This window comes from Lingula anatina, chromosome 10, assembly GCF_051362555.1.
Source record: "Lingula anatina isolate TDL-2025a chromosome 10, LinAna3.0, whole genome shotgun sequence".
NCBI lineage: Eukaryota > Metazoa > Brachiopoda > Lingulata > Lingulida > Lingulidae > Lingula > Lingula anatina.
This window is the reverse complement of record NC_141776.1, coordinates 1579965-1593735: the sequence shown is the minus strand read 5'-3', so window position 1 is coordinate 1593735 and position 13771 is coordinate 1579965. Positions and strand designations below refer to the sequence as shown.

At 36.3% G+C, this 13771-nt stretch overlaps 1 protein-coding gene and 1 long non-coding RNA gene across 3 annotated transcripts in view; one reads left to right on the top strand and one right to left on the bottom strand.

Moving 5' to 3' along the window:
- LOC106179461 (deoxyribodipyrimidine photo-lyase-like) overlaps positions 1-13771 on the top strand; it is a 59982-nt gene that overhangs the window by 9940 nt on the left and 36271 nt on the right. The window contains exon 11 of one of the 2 annotated variants that reach the window (XM_086996890.1): positions 5437-5618. The exons of the other annotated variant lie outside the window; for it this stretch is intronic. Coding sequence (XP_086853016.1) covers positions 5437-5585 — 149 coding nt within the window. The 3' untranslated portion in view covers positions 5586-5618. Of the gene's footprint in view, positions 1-5436; positions 5619-13771 lie in introns of those variants that run through there. 2 annotated transcript variants of the gene reach the window in all.
- LOC106179460 (uncharacterized) overlaps positions 4708-13771 on the bottom strand; it is a 70940-nt gene continuing 61876 nt past the window's right edge. The window contains exon 3 of the long non-coding RNA XR_015331317.1: positions 4708-4758. This is a non-coding gene — a long non-coding RNA (uncharacterized LOC106179460). The remainder of the gene's footprint in view (positions 4759-13771) is intronic.

The window sequence follows — 13771 nt, the reverse complement described above, 5'->3', positions numbered from 1 at the left end:
GTGATATACTGAAGATAAGTGCATTCTGGTTTTTCTGTTAGGAAGCACGTTTTGTTTTGTTTTTAGAACATTTGCTAACTCTTTTAATAGGTACAGAGGCTCATTTAACAAATACATTTGTCTCAATACATTGGTTATGGCCAGAAGCCTTAGTATGAAATCATCATAATCTATGTCAACATCCTTGACTAGTGCAGTAGTGCTTGTTGATTCATTTTGAAGGTATTGGCTTAGATGTTTTAGCAAAAGTTTTCCACTGTACAACAAATGTGGAAGTATGATTTCTGCTCTTTCATTTGCAAATTTTGGAACTGTGGATTCAAATATTACTACCAGTAAAGCTGCCCTTTCACCATAATATTTGCAGTATGAAATTTCCATCTTTGGTATTTTATCTGGAATTTGTTTTGCTTGGGAATCAGAAAAAGCCTTTAACAGGGGATGTAGATCATAAACCTGATCACTCACTTGGTTTACAAGGGACTTGGATGTAAGACTATCAAGAATGTCTTCACATTCACCCTCTTCTTTTTGGAGAATGTTTGAAACATCAGTCAAATGAAACGACACTGGGAATATGTAAAGATTGCAGAACATATCTTTTTCACTACTAGACAATGCTTCAAATGATATTTCAAAAGTTGACTTCATTCCTTCAAATTCAGATGTATCTGCTACTTCAAGAACACCCTTTCTGTCTATTTTCTCTTGCATTCGCAAACCTCCTTTCTTTTTTATTTGAGGTGCTAGTAATTTCAAGGCAAGAGGACAGTACCCACATCTAGCAGCTACTTCTTCCAAGATTTTAGCCTGTTCTTCTGTTTGGGGGGCAGAAGCCCCACCTGATAGTAGCCAAGTTGATGATTTAACATCAAGATGGGATATTGCTTTTTCGTTTACTTTCACAGATGTGAGGTCAAATGATTGGCGACTTGTACAAACTAATGAGATGTGCTTTGATGCTTTCAACATATCCTGACATAATTGTAAAAACTGTTCTGCTTTCTTAGCTCTTATAAAATGATCAATGCTGTCAAAAATAACCACAGTTGACGAGTTTATCTCAGAAAGAGCCTTTTGAAATAAGTTTTGATAATCGCCATATATTTCTTTCAAAAACATCTTAGGATTGTAGTGTTGCACCAGTGATAACTGAAAAGAATCTAGATTTTTAACCTGCCTCATGTCTAGAAAGAAAACATCTCTACCTTCTTCACTCATGCGATGCCCCATCTCTACAGCAATGCTGGTCTTGCCAATACCACCCATCCCTGTCAGGAGCACAATCTCTGAGTTCTCTACATCTTGTTGGATCTCTGTCAGCAAATCCTCTCGTCCACAAAAGTTACTGTCTTTTCTAGGGAGGTTCATGGACATGAGCTGACAAGTGGTAGGTACTCCTGAAACAATGTATACAATATTTAACTTAATTTGAACGGAATAAGTATTTTGAATAAATAATATTGGAACATTGGTACTTATTTCAGCATAACAATATAAACAAGAAACATTTTATATACCATATTAGATTTCTTCTAGAATTCCTTTTTTCCAAAATTCATCCTGGCCAAAATAAGAGAACCAATTAAGCTTTCATCTGGTATTGAAATCATCCCCCCCCCCCCCCCCAAAAAAAAAAAAAAAAAAAATACTCGTCTTAATAATTCATTTGTTTTATTATTATTATTATTATTTTCATTGTGTGTAATCATTAATCAGTAATCATTTTCTTGATAGTTCTTGTGCTGGAAACAGTTAAACATTTTCTCTGTGGAAATAAATCACCTATGCTATGTATCAATTCATTAGCAAGAAAACTGAATATTTTTAATTAAAAATAAATGTAAGCAATTATATGCAGCCAATATAATTTAATCTTTGTAAAAGTTTTCTTTTTTAATTTCAAAATTGTATACCTGAGGTTTGTATTGGATCAATGAGTACCCTGTCATAGTCTTGGTCTGTATAAATGTTTGACAGGCGTAGCAGTACTGTCTTGAGACCCTCAAAGTCACTTTGAAATGTTGCTGCTGGAAGCCTGGCCACACTATGCATATGTTTGTTACGATATGTCTTCACTCGACCAATGTCAGCTTCTGTGGACAGGTCAGTGCTGAGAGGCTTGTCCCATTGGGCGCTTGGATTCAGTGTGGTTATATTGCGTAATAGCAGGACAGTCAAGGTAACATCAAAATCATTTGTTTTTGCAGTTGAGGAAGGGGCCCCAGCTGGATACAAAATCTGCTTTTGGCTTGCATTCAGAACATTTCTCCTACTTAACTGAAGTAAGTTTTTTGCTACAGCTGGGATGTTCAGAACATTATACAATATTCCTGTGGAAGGGTCAAAGTCCCCTGGATAAGCTTTTTGTAATTCGCTAGTCAGTACATCTCTAAGAACATCTGTAGCACGCTCCAGAAACACTCTCATGCGAAGATAATTCTCTTGTTCCTCATCCATTTGAGGTTTGAGGAAAGGTTTTGATAATGCCATTGTTTCGCCTCTGAAATCAATAATTATTGAAATATTTTATAAATAATATAAAAGTTATATGTGAATATGGTAATAAGAGACAATTAATAATATCAGACTACCATTTCAAGCATGTCTCATGAAAATAACAAGGAGAAAAACAAATGAGAGGTGGTAGAAACCTGTAACATATGGTAATATGCCAAACAATTCAACCAAGATTAATTAATTAATCTCAAAGAATCTAGTTGTGCACAAGTCCCTGTGCATATTAAAAAAAAAAACACTTATACAGCCTGAACCTAAAATAAGCATTTAATTGCCATAATTTTCACAAAACAGGTGCATTCATAATTTGTTAGAATCAGGCAAACACAAAAATGAGAGACTGTTCTGATCTGGTCTGCTCCAGTATGCCTAGTGCAAACCACATGTTATTGAAGACGGTCCTATTGGGGGAGAGGGGGTCACAGGAATGGGTATTTTTTCACGAATTACACTAAATAATATCAATATTTCATGCCTCTCTCACTGTCATATAGATAATTTTCTTAAAAGGAGACGAGGAAGACGTCATTTTTATGGTTGACAAATCAATTTTCCATGTAGGTGAAAAGCTCACACATGTTCATCAGAATTTGACAGCACATGGTGTTTGGCGCCAAGAAGTCTGGACGGTCAATCCTACCGATCTTTTGGTCGAATGATTGTAGTAAACATAGGATCTCGTGATATTTGACTTCAAGAACGTATCCCCATCTGCATATATTTCAATTGAACTTGAAATAGATTAGTTATTGTTCTCAAACTTTTTTATTGCTAGCAAATGCTATTAGGTCTATATGAAGGTGTTTTACGAAATATCCAACTGTGGACCCACTTTGGTTTAGCCGCGAGCAGACCTTTTTTATTCTTCAAAATGCACCACCACCCCACCCTGCCAAGTCACGGGCCAGACAAATCAATCAGCGCATGCAATTCTGCTAAATTAGGACAAACTGTACGTCCCACTTCCAGATAAGAGCGTCAGTTAATTGTTTCTTCCTCATTGACGAGAGCTGTTGAAAGCACAATAATTGACAAATGGCCGAGGCATGCAGCATCTATTCCACTGGCTTGAAAATGTACCAAGTCTTGGCTGCAATATGGTCGAACCATCAGAACAAGTAAAAAATCCTGTCTCATGAATTATGACGTTTGGTCTAAATGTTTGAGCCTAGACAAAAAAGTTATAGAAAATATATATTTTTTTAGTCGTATTGATTGCACTGGTCGAATTTTTTTAGGGTTCCATGGGGGAGTAGTGATCACAGTTCCTGGGAAATAAAATCATCAATTCACAAATCACAGTAAATAAACCTTTATTTATCTCAATGATAATGCATATCAATTTCCTGAAAATTACGAGTCATTGATGACTTCATTTCACAAAGGACAGAAAATTAAAACCCACATTCACTAGTCACAAAAATGCGGTGCTTCATAAATCACGCTTTATGAGGTGAAGGTTTCACGCCTCTCTGGGAAGTGAAAGTGGCTTTCATGGGTATTGAAAGTACACATTGGGACCCTCCTGAAACTATCTCTCAGACTATGTGGTATTATATCACTGATATGGCAAACCTAGCTATTGGTACATACCTAGGAAGTGACTGCCCCTCTCTGACCCTGTAGTCACAAAACCGTAAGGCAGTTAGTAAAGCAGACCAAACTCCAATGTCATATATTTAGGACGTTGGACACTCAGGCATTATTTCATATTTACTCACCTTGGAGCGAGTTTGTCTCTGCTTGATATTCAGATTTTTTATGAGGCAGTTTTTCAGGTGACCCAAGGTTGCTGCCTCTGAGATGTCCCAACTGACCTCCTCTGAGGTTTCAGGTGCCAGTGATCTTCATAATGACAAAGCTTTGTTCTGAAAATGATATAAAGGAATATTATGGATACATAGTAATTACCTCTTGTTAATTGATAAAGACTGCTCAACGTGCTTTTCTACTGGTGAGGAAGAATTCTCTTACCTGTAGAAATAATTGGTTAGCTGTGTACTAAGTAGATGTCATAAGTACATTGAGTAGCAGGTATACCTGTCCAGGTAAAAGACACTTTTGGCATTTAGAAAAAAAAAACTTAATACTGAGAATCTTCAGTTAGGTAAAAGTTTTAATGCTCCAAAAGTTTCCATGTATCCAGTAATCAACAATATATAATATTTTATATTTCTTTTACCTGTTTATGGATCGACTTCCTACTTCATGTGAGGAGAGGGCGTTAAGTCTAAAGTCCTGAAGTTGCAAAGCACTGTGCTAAACATAGCTTTATCTTTCTGTGTGGAGTTTATCATGGTTTTTGTTTACACAGTGAATGCTTAATGCAACCCTTGGAAAAGCAGACTGCTTTTGTTGTCATTATTGAGGTAAAAAATGTTAATTATTACATGTGCAGACTCTAGCCTGTTTTAGTAAATATTGTGACTGTCATGATCTCAGCAAGTGTCAGTGTGTTGTTGTTGTTGTTGTTGTGTGTGTCAGTGGGACTTTCTCAGTGAATATGTAAGTGCATATGTGTGTCAGTGTCTGTGTGTGTATGTGTGTGTGAATGGGTGTCAGTGAATTTGTTTGTGCGTGTGCATCAGTGTGTGTTTGTGTGTCTCTGTGTGAGTATGTGTAATGAATCTGGATAGATTAACACCCTCTCCCATCCTGTTGACCTGGATTTTGATTTTGGTTTACACAGCTAGCTCATTACTGGGTTCAATCACTACACGTTCACACTAAAAGAAAGTGGTGGTGGTGATGGTGGTGGGGGGATTTACACTTGTTGACCCATATGGTCATCATACTTATTCTTCATGTTATTTATATAGCCAATCAAGTTCATGACATAATGCTAATAATTTCATCTTAATGAATTACTGTATATCCTCAACAATTCAATTACAAATCTGATGTTGATTTTTGCAGGTTGTATGTGGAGCATATGTGGTATTCATGACCAGGGATGGGGAGAGAGACCTGTGTTTGGAAAGATACGCTTCATGAATTATCAAGGATGCAAAAGGAAATTTGATGTCCCAGCTTTCGTCAGAAAATATGAAGGAAAGAAGCACTGATATCTGTAGCCATGTTCATTTTTAAAGAACAGACATTTGGGTAACATATGATAAATATGGATCATGGAGTTCTCTGATACAAAAGGCAGTTGATCAATTTTGGGAAGTTTGAATATCAAGGATTCAAGACCTCATACCTTGTATATTAAAATTCTATCCCTTTCTGTAGGCTTATTTTTGATTGGAAGAAAACTTGATATTCTTGTTTTTATACATGAGAGAATCAAATGTAACTTCTTGATGAGGAGCCTACAGTTAGTTAAAAACAAACCAATTCAGTTTAGACAGTTTCATATTACTAGTATATAACCACTGCATGCCCATACCCTCTACCAGGGCGACTGATAGATTTTTACAGATATTCACAGATATGTCTCTAGCTAGATAGTTTGACCGCGGTCAAAAGTGCTAGTGTGAATGACTTATTAGACTGGACCTGCTAAGTGGCAGTGCCTGAGCAGTTATGCAAACAATTACCAGCCATGTAATCAGCCTTGAGATTTCTCAACAGGGTGAGTTGAGCCCTAAATGACCATCTATCTAGCTAGAGACATATCTGTGAATATCTGTAAAAATCTATCAGTCGCCCTGGTAGAGGGTAGCAATGCACATACAGTAGCAAGCAGACAAACCTTTTCAAAAAGCTTTGCAACTTAACTTTTAGAAAATAATTACTAGGAATATTTTCATAGTCATTTTTTATGTTATGATGACATATAGTGGAACATATATATGCTCTGTATATATATACTTTCTGTTAGTGGATTTTAATAAATATACTTTTATTCTCATTTAGTGTAATCACGTTGACTTATGTTACAGGGTATTTTGTAATTGTTCTTATCCGTAAAAATTAAAATGGAAACTCTTCTTATTTTTATTTCTTTCTTCAAAATACAGAAAATATAATGAATTCATAACATGCACACAGACAGATGGCATTACATAATATTACATAAACAGTGCTTTTTAATTTAAGCATGAGCTTTGCCGATGAAAGGAAAGGTGTACCAGACCTACCCAAGTACCAGACCCAACACCGAATGATTGCGAATTCAGATCGAACCACGCTTCCCATTTTCAAGGTGTGTTTGAGTACGCATTTCACAGAATCATACCCCTGAACAAATTTTGAGATGAGATCCACTACTTTCCAACCCCGCTGAGAATCATCACTATCACATCGAGTACTAGCCAAGAGTGCGGTCACATCTAATACTTGGAAGCACGTACTGATGCACCTTGAAAATGGATAGTGTGGTTTTATATACCGGTGAATTTAGGGTCATTTGGTGCCGAGTCTGGTACTTGGGTACTGTGTTGGCCTGATGTACCATCCTAGCCTAAAGTTTATCTTTACTTTCTCTTAATTGCTGGACCTTTTCGCTGAATATAGGAACCTAGGCTACATGTATTTAATTTTCTTTTTTGTTCGGGCATTAAACAAATTTCCCATTGATACACCAAATTTTAGATAAAGTAATAACAAATAAAATGAATTTATTGATAAACTATTTAAAATGCATACATCATTCTGTTTGAGGAAAAATCAAGAAATTAAAATATCGGCATTTTTATGAAAAGATTATGGAAGGAGTGCATTATAACATTTTAAACTGTATTTTGCAGGACATTTGCCTGGTTGGGCATTGCATGGAATACATATTTTCTTTAGTTGAGTGACTCAGTTGAAAAGTAAAATACAATTATAAAATCACTATCAATAATGAAGAGGGCTGAAAATCGACAATACGAATTATCCTTGATGTATTAACAGATGAATTCCCGAGTACTTGGTCTCATTTTCCTGGCTACAAATGGTAAAGGAGGGCAAGATGCATGGATTCCTCAGAATGTACTGGGCAAAGAAAATCCTGGAGTGGACCAGCAGTCCTGAGAAGGCTTTTAAAATTAGTATTTATATCAATGATAGGTTTGAGCTGTGTTAAGGATATTTTTGAAGATGAAAAAACAACAAGAGCGGAATGAAATTTAAAAAAAATAATTAATAATAATAATAATAATAATAAGATTCTTATATGGCGCCTTACATTCTATCTCAAGGCGCCTTACAATAGTGGCTAATATACTAAAATCATTAAAATGACTACAATATTTTAATCATAAACTCTCATTGGAAACCATTTAAAATTTACACTACTAAAAATCAATCTTATTAAAAAAAAAACATATATATATATTAAAATAAAATCTAAGAGATATAGACAGAATTAAAAAAGTGGGTCTTTAAAAGAGATTTAAAATTGTCAAAGTCTTCTGTTTTCCTAATAAAATTTGGTAGACCATTCCACACTTTTGGGGCGTAGATTATAAAAGCACGATCTCCATAACTTTTTAGGCACCCCTTCTCTAAAACAGAATGTTCTAAAATAAAATCATTCTCAGTATTAAAACGTGTGGACTGCCGTGGTAAGTTAAAACAGATAAGATCAGATAAATATAATGGTCCTTGTGAATGGATCGCCTTAAAAATAATACAGAGTACTTTAAAATCAATCCCCTGCTTGACAGGCAGCCAGTGTAATTCTTTCAGAATGGGAGTGATATGGTGTGTACTATTGTACTTAATTTGACAAACCAGTCTTGCAGCTGAGTTTTGAATAACTTGTAACTTTTTAATCTGATAGTCACAAATACCAAAGAGGAGACTATTGCAGTAATCTAATCTTGATGATATAAATGCATGTACTAATTTTTCAGTGGTTTTGTTATCTAACACTTTCCTTATTTTTCTAATGCGCCATAGTGCATAAGATGCTGATTTACACACTTCAGATGCACGCTTGCTTATAGTGCCATTTTCATCGAGGGTAACTCCCAGATCTTTTACAGAACTAGGTGGTTTTATAAGAACATCTCCTATGCAAATGTTGGCAATTGCTACATTTTTTCTATTTGCCTTGAACCTTGATGTAAACCATATCAACTCAGTCTTACTATCATTTAAAGCCAACATGTTCACTTTCATCCATTCTCGAATCTCTGCAAGACAAGTCTCCATAGAAGTGATTGTTGCAGACTGGCTGCTCTTGCATGTAATATATACTTGTGTGTCATCTGCAAAAATAACAGTGTTCAGACCATGCTTTAGTATGATATCTTCTACAGGTAACATGTATAATGAGAATAGGATCGGACCTAACACAGACCCTTGTGGGACACCGTACTCCAAGTTAACTGGCTGAGATAAAACCGACTCTATTGAAACCCTTTGTGTTCTGTTTTTCAGGTAAGAGGTAAACCAACTAAGTGCAAGTCCATTCACTCTAAAACGATGCTGCAACCTGTGAAGAAGAATATTATGATCTATGGTATCGGAAGCCACTGAGAGGTCTAGAAGAACTAAAATGACATCTCTTTGTTTATCCAGGGCAAGCATTATGTCGTTGTGGACTCGAAGTAGAGCTGTCTCAGTGCTGTGGCCTTCTCTATAGGCAGACTGGAATTTCCCAAAGAGTTTATTTTCAGATAGATAGCTGCTTAGTTGGGAACATGCCATTTTTTCAAGAAATTTACCTAAAAAGGGTAGATTTGATATTGGTCTATAGTTTTTCAGGACATTTTTACACAGCCCTTGCTTTTTAAGTAATGGTCTAACAATTGCAGTTTTGCAGTTTGATGGAAAGATACCTGTTGAGAAAGACAGATTTACTTATCTCAGGAGAACTGGAGATAACACACTAATACACTCTTTCACTATACCGTACTTGGATTAAGAATGTGTACATTTACCCCGTGGACCATTTGAAGATTACACTGCGATTAATGCGGTGGAAAATACAATAGAGAGAGTGTATAATGATAGGTCGCTAAACGATTGTTGACGGCATATAGTAACTAGCCTAATCCCCTGGTCGCCTGGGTAGCCACGCCCCCTTAGAGTACTTATGTAAACAAACGGTCTCCCGTAGCGAACTATCCTTTTGTTCAACAGCTTCGCGCGTGCAGCTGATTATGTATGTAGTGACACTATAGCTAACTGCATATAAATTTGTGCTAGCTGTTATTTGATTCATTCTGCTGTGTCGGATGTTGTGGATCAGCCCACTGGTTCGTCGACTTATGTTTTTCTGAAGTTTGGTGGTGCAGATTTTGAGTGCTTAATTATTTACCCTCCTTCTAACAAGAGAAAGGGGAAGGGAGATAAAAAGAGAGAGTGTCAAATAAAACGGGTAATGAGTAATACATTACATTAAATAAAGGAACTCGCGGTGGAAGAAACGATAGACTGTTTTGCATCAAGGTACATGTATGCCATTATAATCCGACATGGCCCATAACATGATCCATAACATTACTCATTGTTGTATGCCTTATATTTGTGCCGACTTATATTTTACTCTCGTTCATTTCGTGAAACTATTTCCTTGAATAAAGTTTTGCCTGTATAAATTAACTTTGTGACATGAAGTAATTAATAAAACGTGCCTGTTGAAAAGGGGGCTTTTCGTAACTAATAAAGGTTCACTATTCAGAAAAATATCGTCGCCGTTCGTCGCCGCTACCTTCAGGAAAGCGTACCCTCCGCGTGGATCACCGGCATTTTTGATTATCTGACAAATTAGCGCAATTTACGTTTTAGCTAATAAATCTGAATTTACTAATATTTTGGACTAAATTCGATGTCAGATTCATAGCAATGACGGAGAGCCGCCAGAGTAACTGTTTAATTTTCTAAACTAGAACGTGTGGCGATAAAATGTGTCGCTAGATCTTGTAAACACTCAGTGAAATGCACCTAGTGACTATATTCAATGTGCCGTCACTTAATTGCTTTCTCGATTTCATTAATTGACGATAGTAATTGCAGATAACAAGGAAGAGGAAATGCTGAAGACAAAACAACGTCGGGTCTTTGTGTGACTTTCTCCCTAAACACTTTTTATGTTGCTGTCAAAGAAAAAGGAGTCTAGATAGCGATTATTTAAACCACTGCTGCTGCTTTTGCAGGTAGACTTCCTCGTTTATCATTTAAATGCTCCCCTCCCCCAGCAGACCCAACTTGATGCATGTACGTCTTGGTAGCTATAGTACAGATCTTGCTTCAAGTAATGAAAGGTTTAAGCACAAAACGATAAATTGAGGCTATTTTTTCATTCAAGACAAAATAAAGTATCTATGGTGTGTGACAATAGGGACTTTACAAAGCTTAATTTGTCCTTAAATATATATTCCAGTAGCATAGGCGAGCGATGTAATTGTAACCTCAACTTGAGGTATCCTCGATGAAAGCGAAGTACAAAATTAACTTTTTTAAATATCGATTACAACATGCTGTACAATGATGTTGAGACTAAAGGGTTTAATGGACTTCTTTGCCTTAAAAGCAATTCATTTCAATATTAAAAGAAACAGTTTTTTCGGGGAGCGCGGGTAGACAGTTTACGTCAGGTGATTCGTTAAAGTCGAGGAGTGTTTCACTATCAAATGTGTAAATCATATATGTCATAAAACACTATAAGAAAGTTTTTTGTTACGATCTGCAACATTTGTTCATTTATATAGCAGGGCGAAGTTAAAGCCAGAGGTAAATAGAACCTAATACCGTAATCCTCCTCGTCCATTTATTTAAATCGTATCAAAACGTGTGATACACAATGTTCATTAAATTCATAATTTTGGCGATTTATTAAAACCATATTGGTACATAAAAGTTTAAGATTAGCATAAGTTAAGCAACAACCAGTATGAAGAACAACACCCTTTTTAAATGAGGCAAGACACCCTCTTCACACTGATTATAACCTTGAGAAAGACATAATGCAACTTAAGGCAAAGGAGTTATGCAAAGTTCTTTCAACTCGTGTGTGAATACAACACTTTCTTTGTCACTTTTACAAGACAATGGAGGCGAGCAAGTAGAGTAATTACAATATACAATAAAAAGGACATTAGTATAGAAAGCTTACTTCGGGTCAGCCCTTTGCTTGTTCGAATGAAAGAGATAGATATCGCGTCGCGACTCCCTTTATTAAACCTTCGTGTGATTGTGTAAAAGTGTGAAAGACAGACAACGGCCTTTAGTCGCTGTTGATATTGTTCGCGATTAATATTGAAGTTTAACTCCTTCGCCTGCATGTAAACGTGTTACTTTTCCTCATGTTCACTATATTTCTTTTAGGTGGTTAAGGCAATGGGATGAGATCGATAAAAGTAAAGGTTAATCTAAACAATATTAGATGCGATTTTTGTGAAATGACTTATTAAGTGATGTGCATGTACCAAGCATGTATAAATTCTTGAATTTCTAATTTGTTAAATCTTTCATACACGGCCTCATATATGTATTACTCTCAGGCCTTCGATATTATTGTGTTACACGGGACTCCTGGAAACCTGAAGAACAGGTCTACGGAGTCTTGTTATCCTTCATGCAGTTTTATGGCTGGGATGAACACTGCGAAGTAGAAACAGGCTTTACTTAGATTTACTTGATGCACGACAGTTTAAACAAAACCAGTCTGCAAGGCTTGCTTTGATTTTGCGTTAACCTTACACTGGGTTTAAAAGAACAAATATAAATATGTTCGATGGATTAAATGCCGGCTTCGTTATATTTTAACTAAATGCGTTCATTTGCACAGTTACACAGATAATATTTTTAAGTTGTCTGTCGTTCAGCACGCATTATAGGCGAGTAGCTAAATAGTGACGGTGATCAATCCAAGCTCAATCTTGGCAAGTATCGTTTACAAAATAGATCATGTTGAATAAACTTAATTACGCTTTAATATATAATCAACACACGGTTCGGTTATTGTCACTTGAAAGCTTTCGATCAAAGACGTTCAATGAAATCACAAATCATTTGACGATTAAAAAATGGACATGTTCAAGGGGCAGTTTTTGTTTCAGCTAAAGGGACTTCAGGTACAGGTAGAGGGTTCAGTTACGTGTTTCATCGGATGATAGCATCACGCCCTAGGTCTAAGCGAGTTGAATAGAAGCTTTTTATCCAAACATCCTATTCCTAACTACTGAGTTAGGACAAAGGTCTAGTAACATGCACTGTGCAATTACTATTAAAGGATCAGATGCATACTTGATTGTTTTTCCTCTGGTGTGGCACGTATGCATCCTTTCTTGAGTGATCTAAAACAAGTCGCTAGTGTACCATGTTTCTCACTGTAGCAAAATATGTTCGACATAGTGTTTCTGAACGGCAGCCGGAGACACAGTAATTGTATAGGCATGCTTTAAGCTTGTTCGAGAGATAATAACAGTCGGGTTTAACAATAGATAGCGAGCTATAGTAAGACCCCCTCCTCTTTAACTGATGATTTACACTTTTAATTGACCGTACTTTCGTATATTGTATGATCATACAGCCAGAATCCCCCTGTTGCACGTTGTAGTTGGATTGTCATTGCGCCTATGTCAATGAACCTCATTTAATTTCAATATTATAATATAAGCATAATATAAGTAATATGTTATTTCCTTATTCCTCTTTCATTATCATTCATGTTTTATAAATACTTGAACGCTTGAATGCAGATATTTCAAATTAAAACGTAAGTACATAAATGAATTATACATTTATAAATTAATGCAGTAGGAATTTTTTGAGACAGATTGATGCTGACGCTCATGCATTTCAACCAAACAAACAATAATTAGTTCAATTTTTGACTGCGGAAATTTCATATAGGATGAAATAACTGATAACAAATTTAGCTAGCAGTTTGTTAGCAACACTAAAAACCAGCTGTGCGTGCCAAACTAGTGAACAAAAGGACAGTTCGCTTCGCGTGGCACGCCTTAGCATGGGTTTAGCCTCTTCAAGCTATAATCCTATCGCCGCAACAAACAATAGGGACCTTCTGGCTGATGTATCCTGCTGTTGATTACACCTAGTTACAGCGTATTGTCACGCTCGCGCTGGGCCACAGAAACCGGCGTCATGGGGTTCACTCGTATTAAGTATTGTGTTATTCCACCTAAGCTATTGTGTTTGTGCGTTCGAATTTTGAAGGGATTTATACGGCCCTCCATTGTTTGTCCGCCCCCTTCTATTCACAAGATAGGGATTAAACCATTTCGAACGATGTTACACCGGTGTACAACGGAAACAAAATTATTCCGACCACTGTATATGTTGGCATGGGATCCAGAGCACAAAACTTAGAATTAATCCCCTTTATAACAGAGATAATATCCTTCTC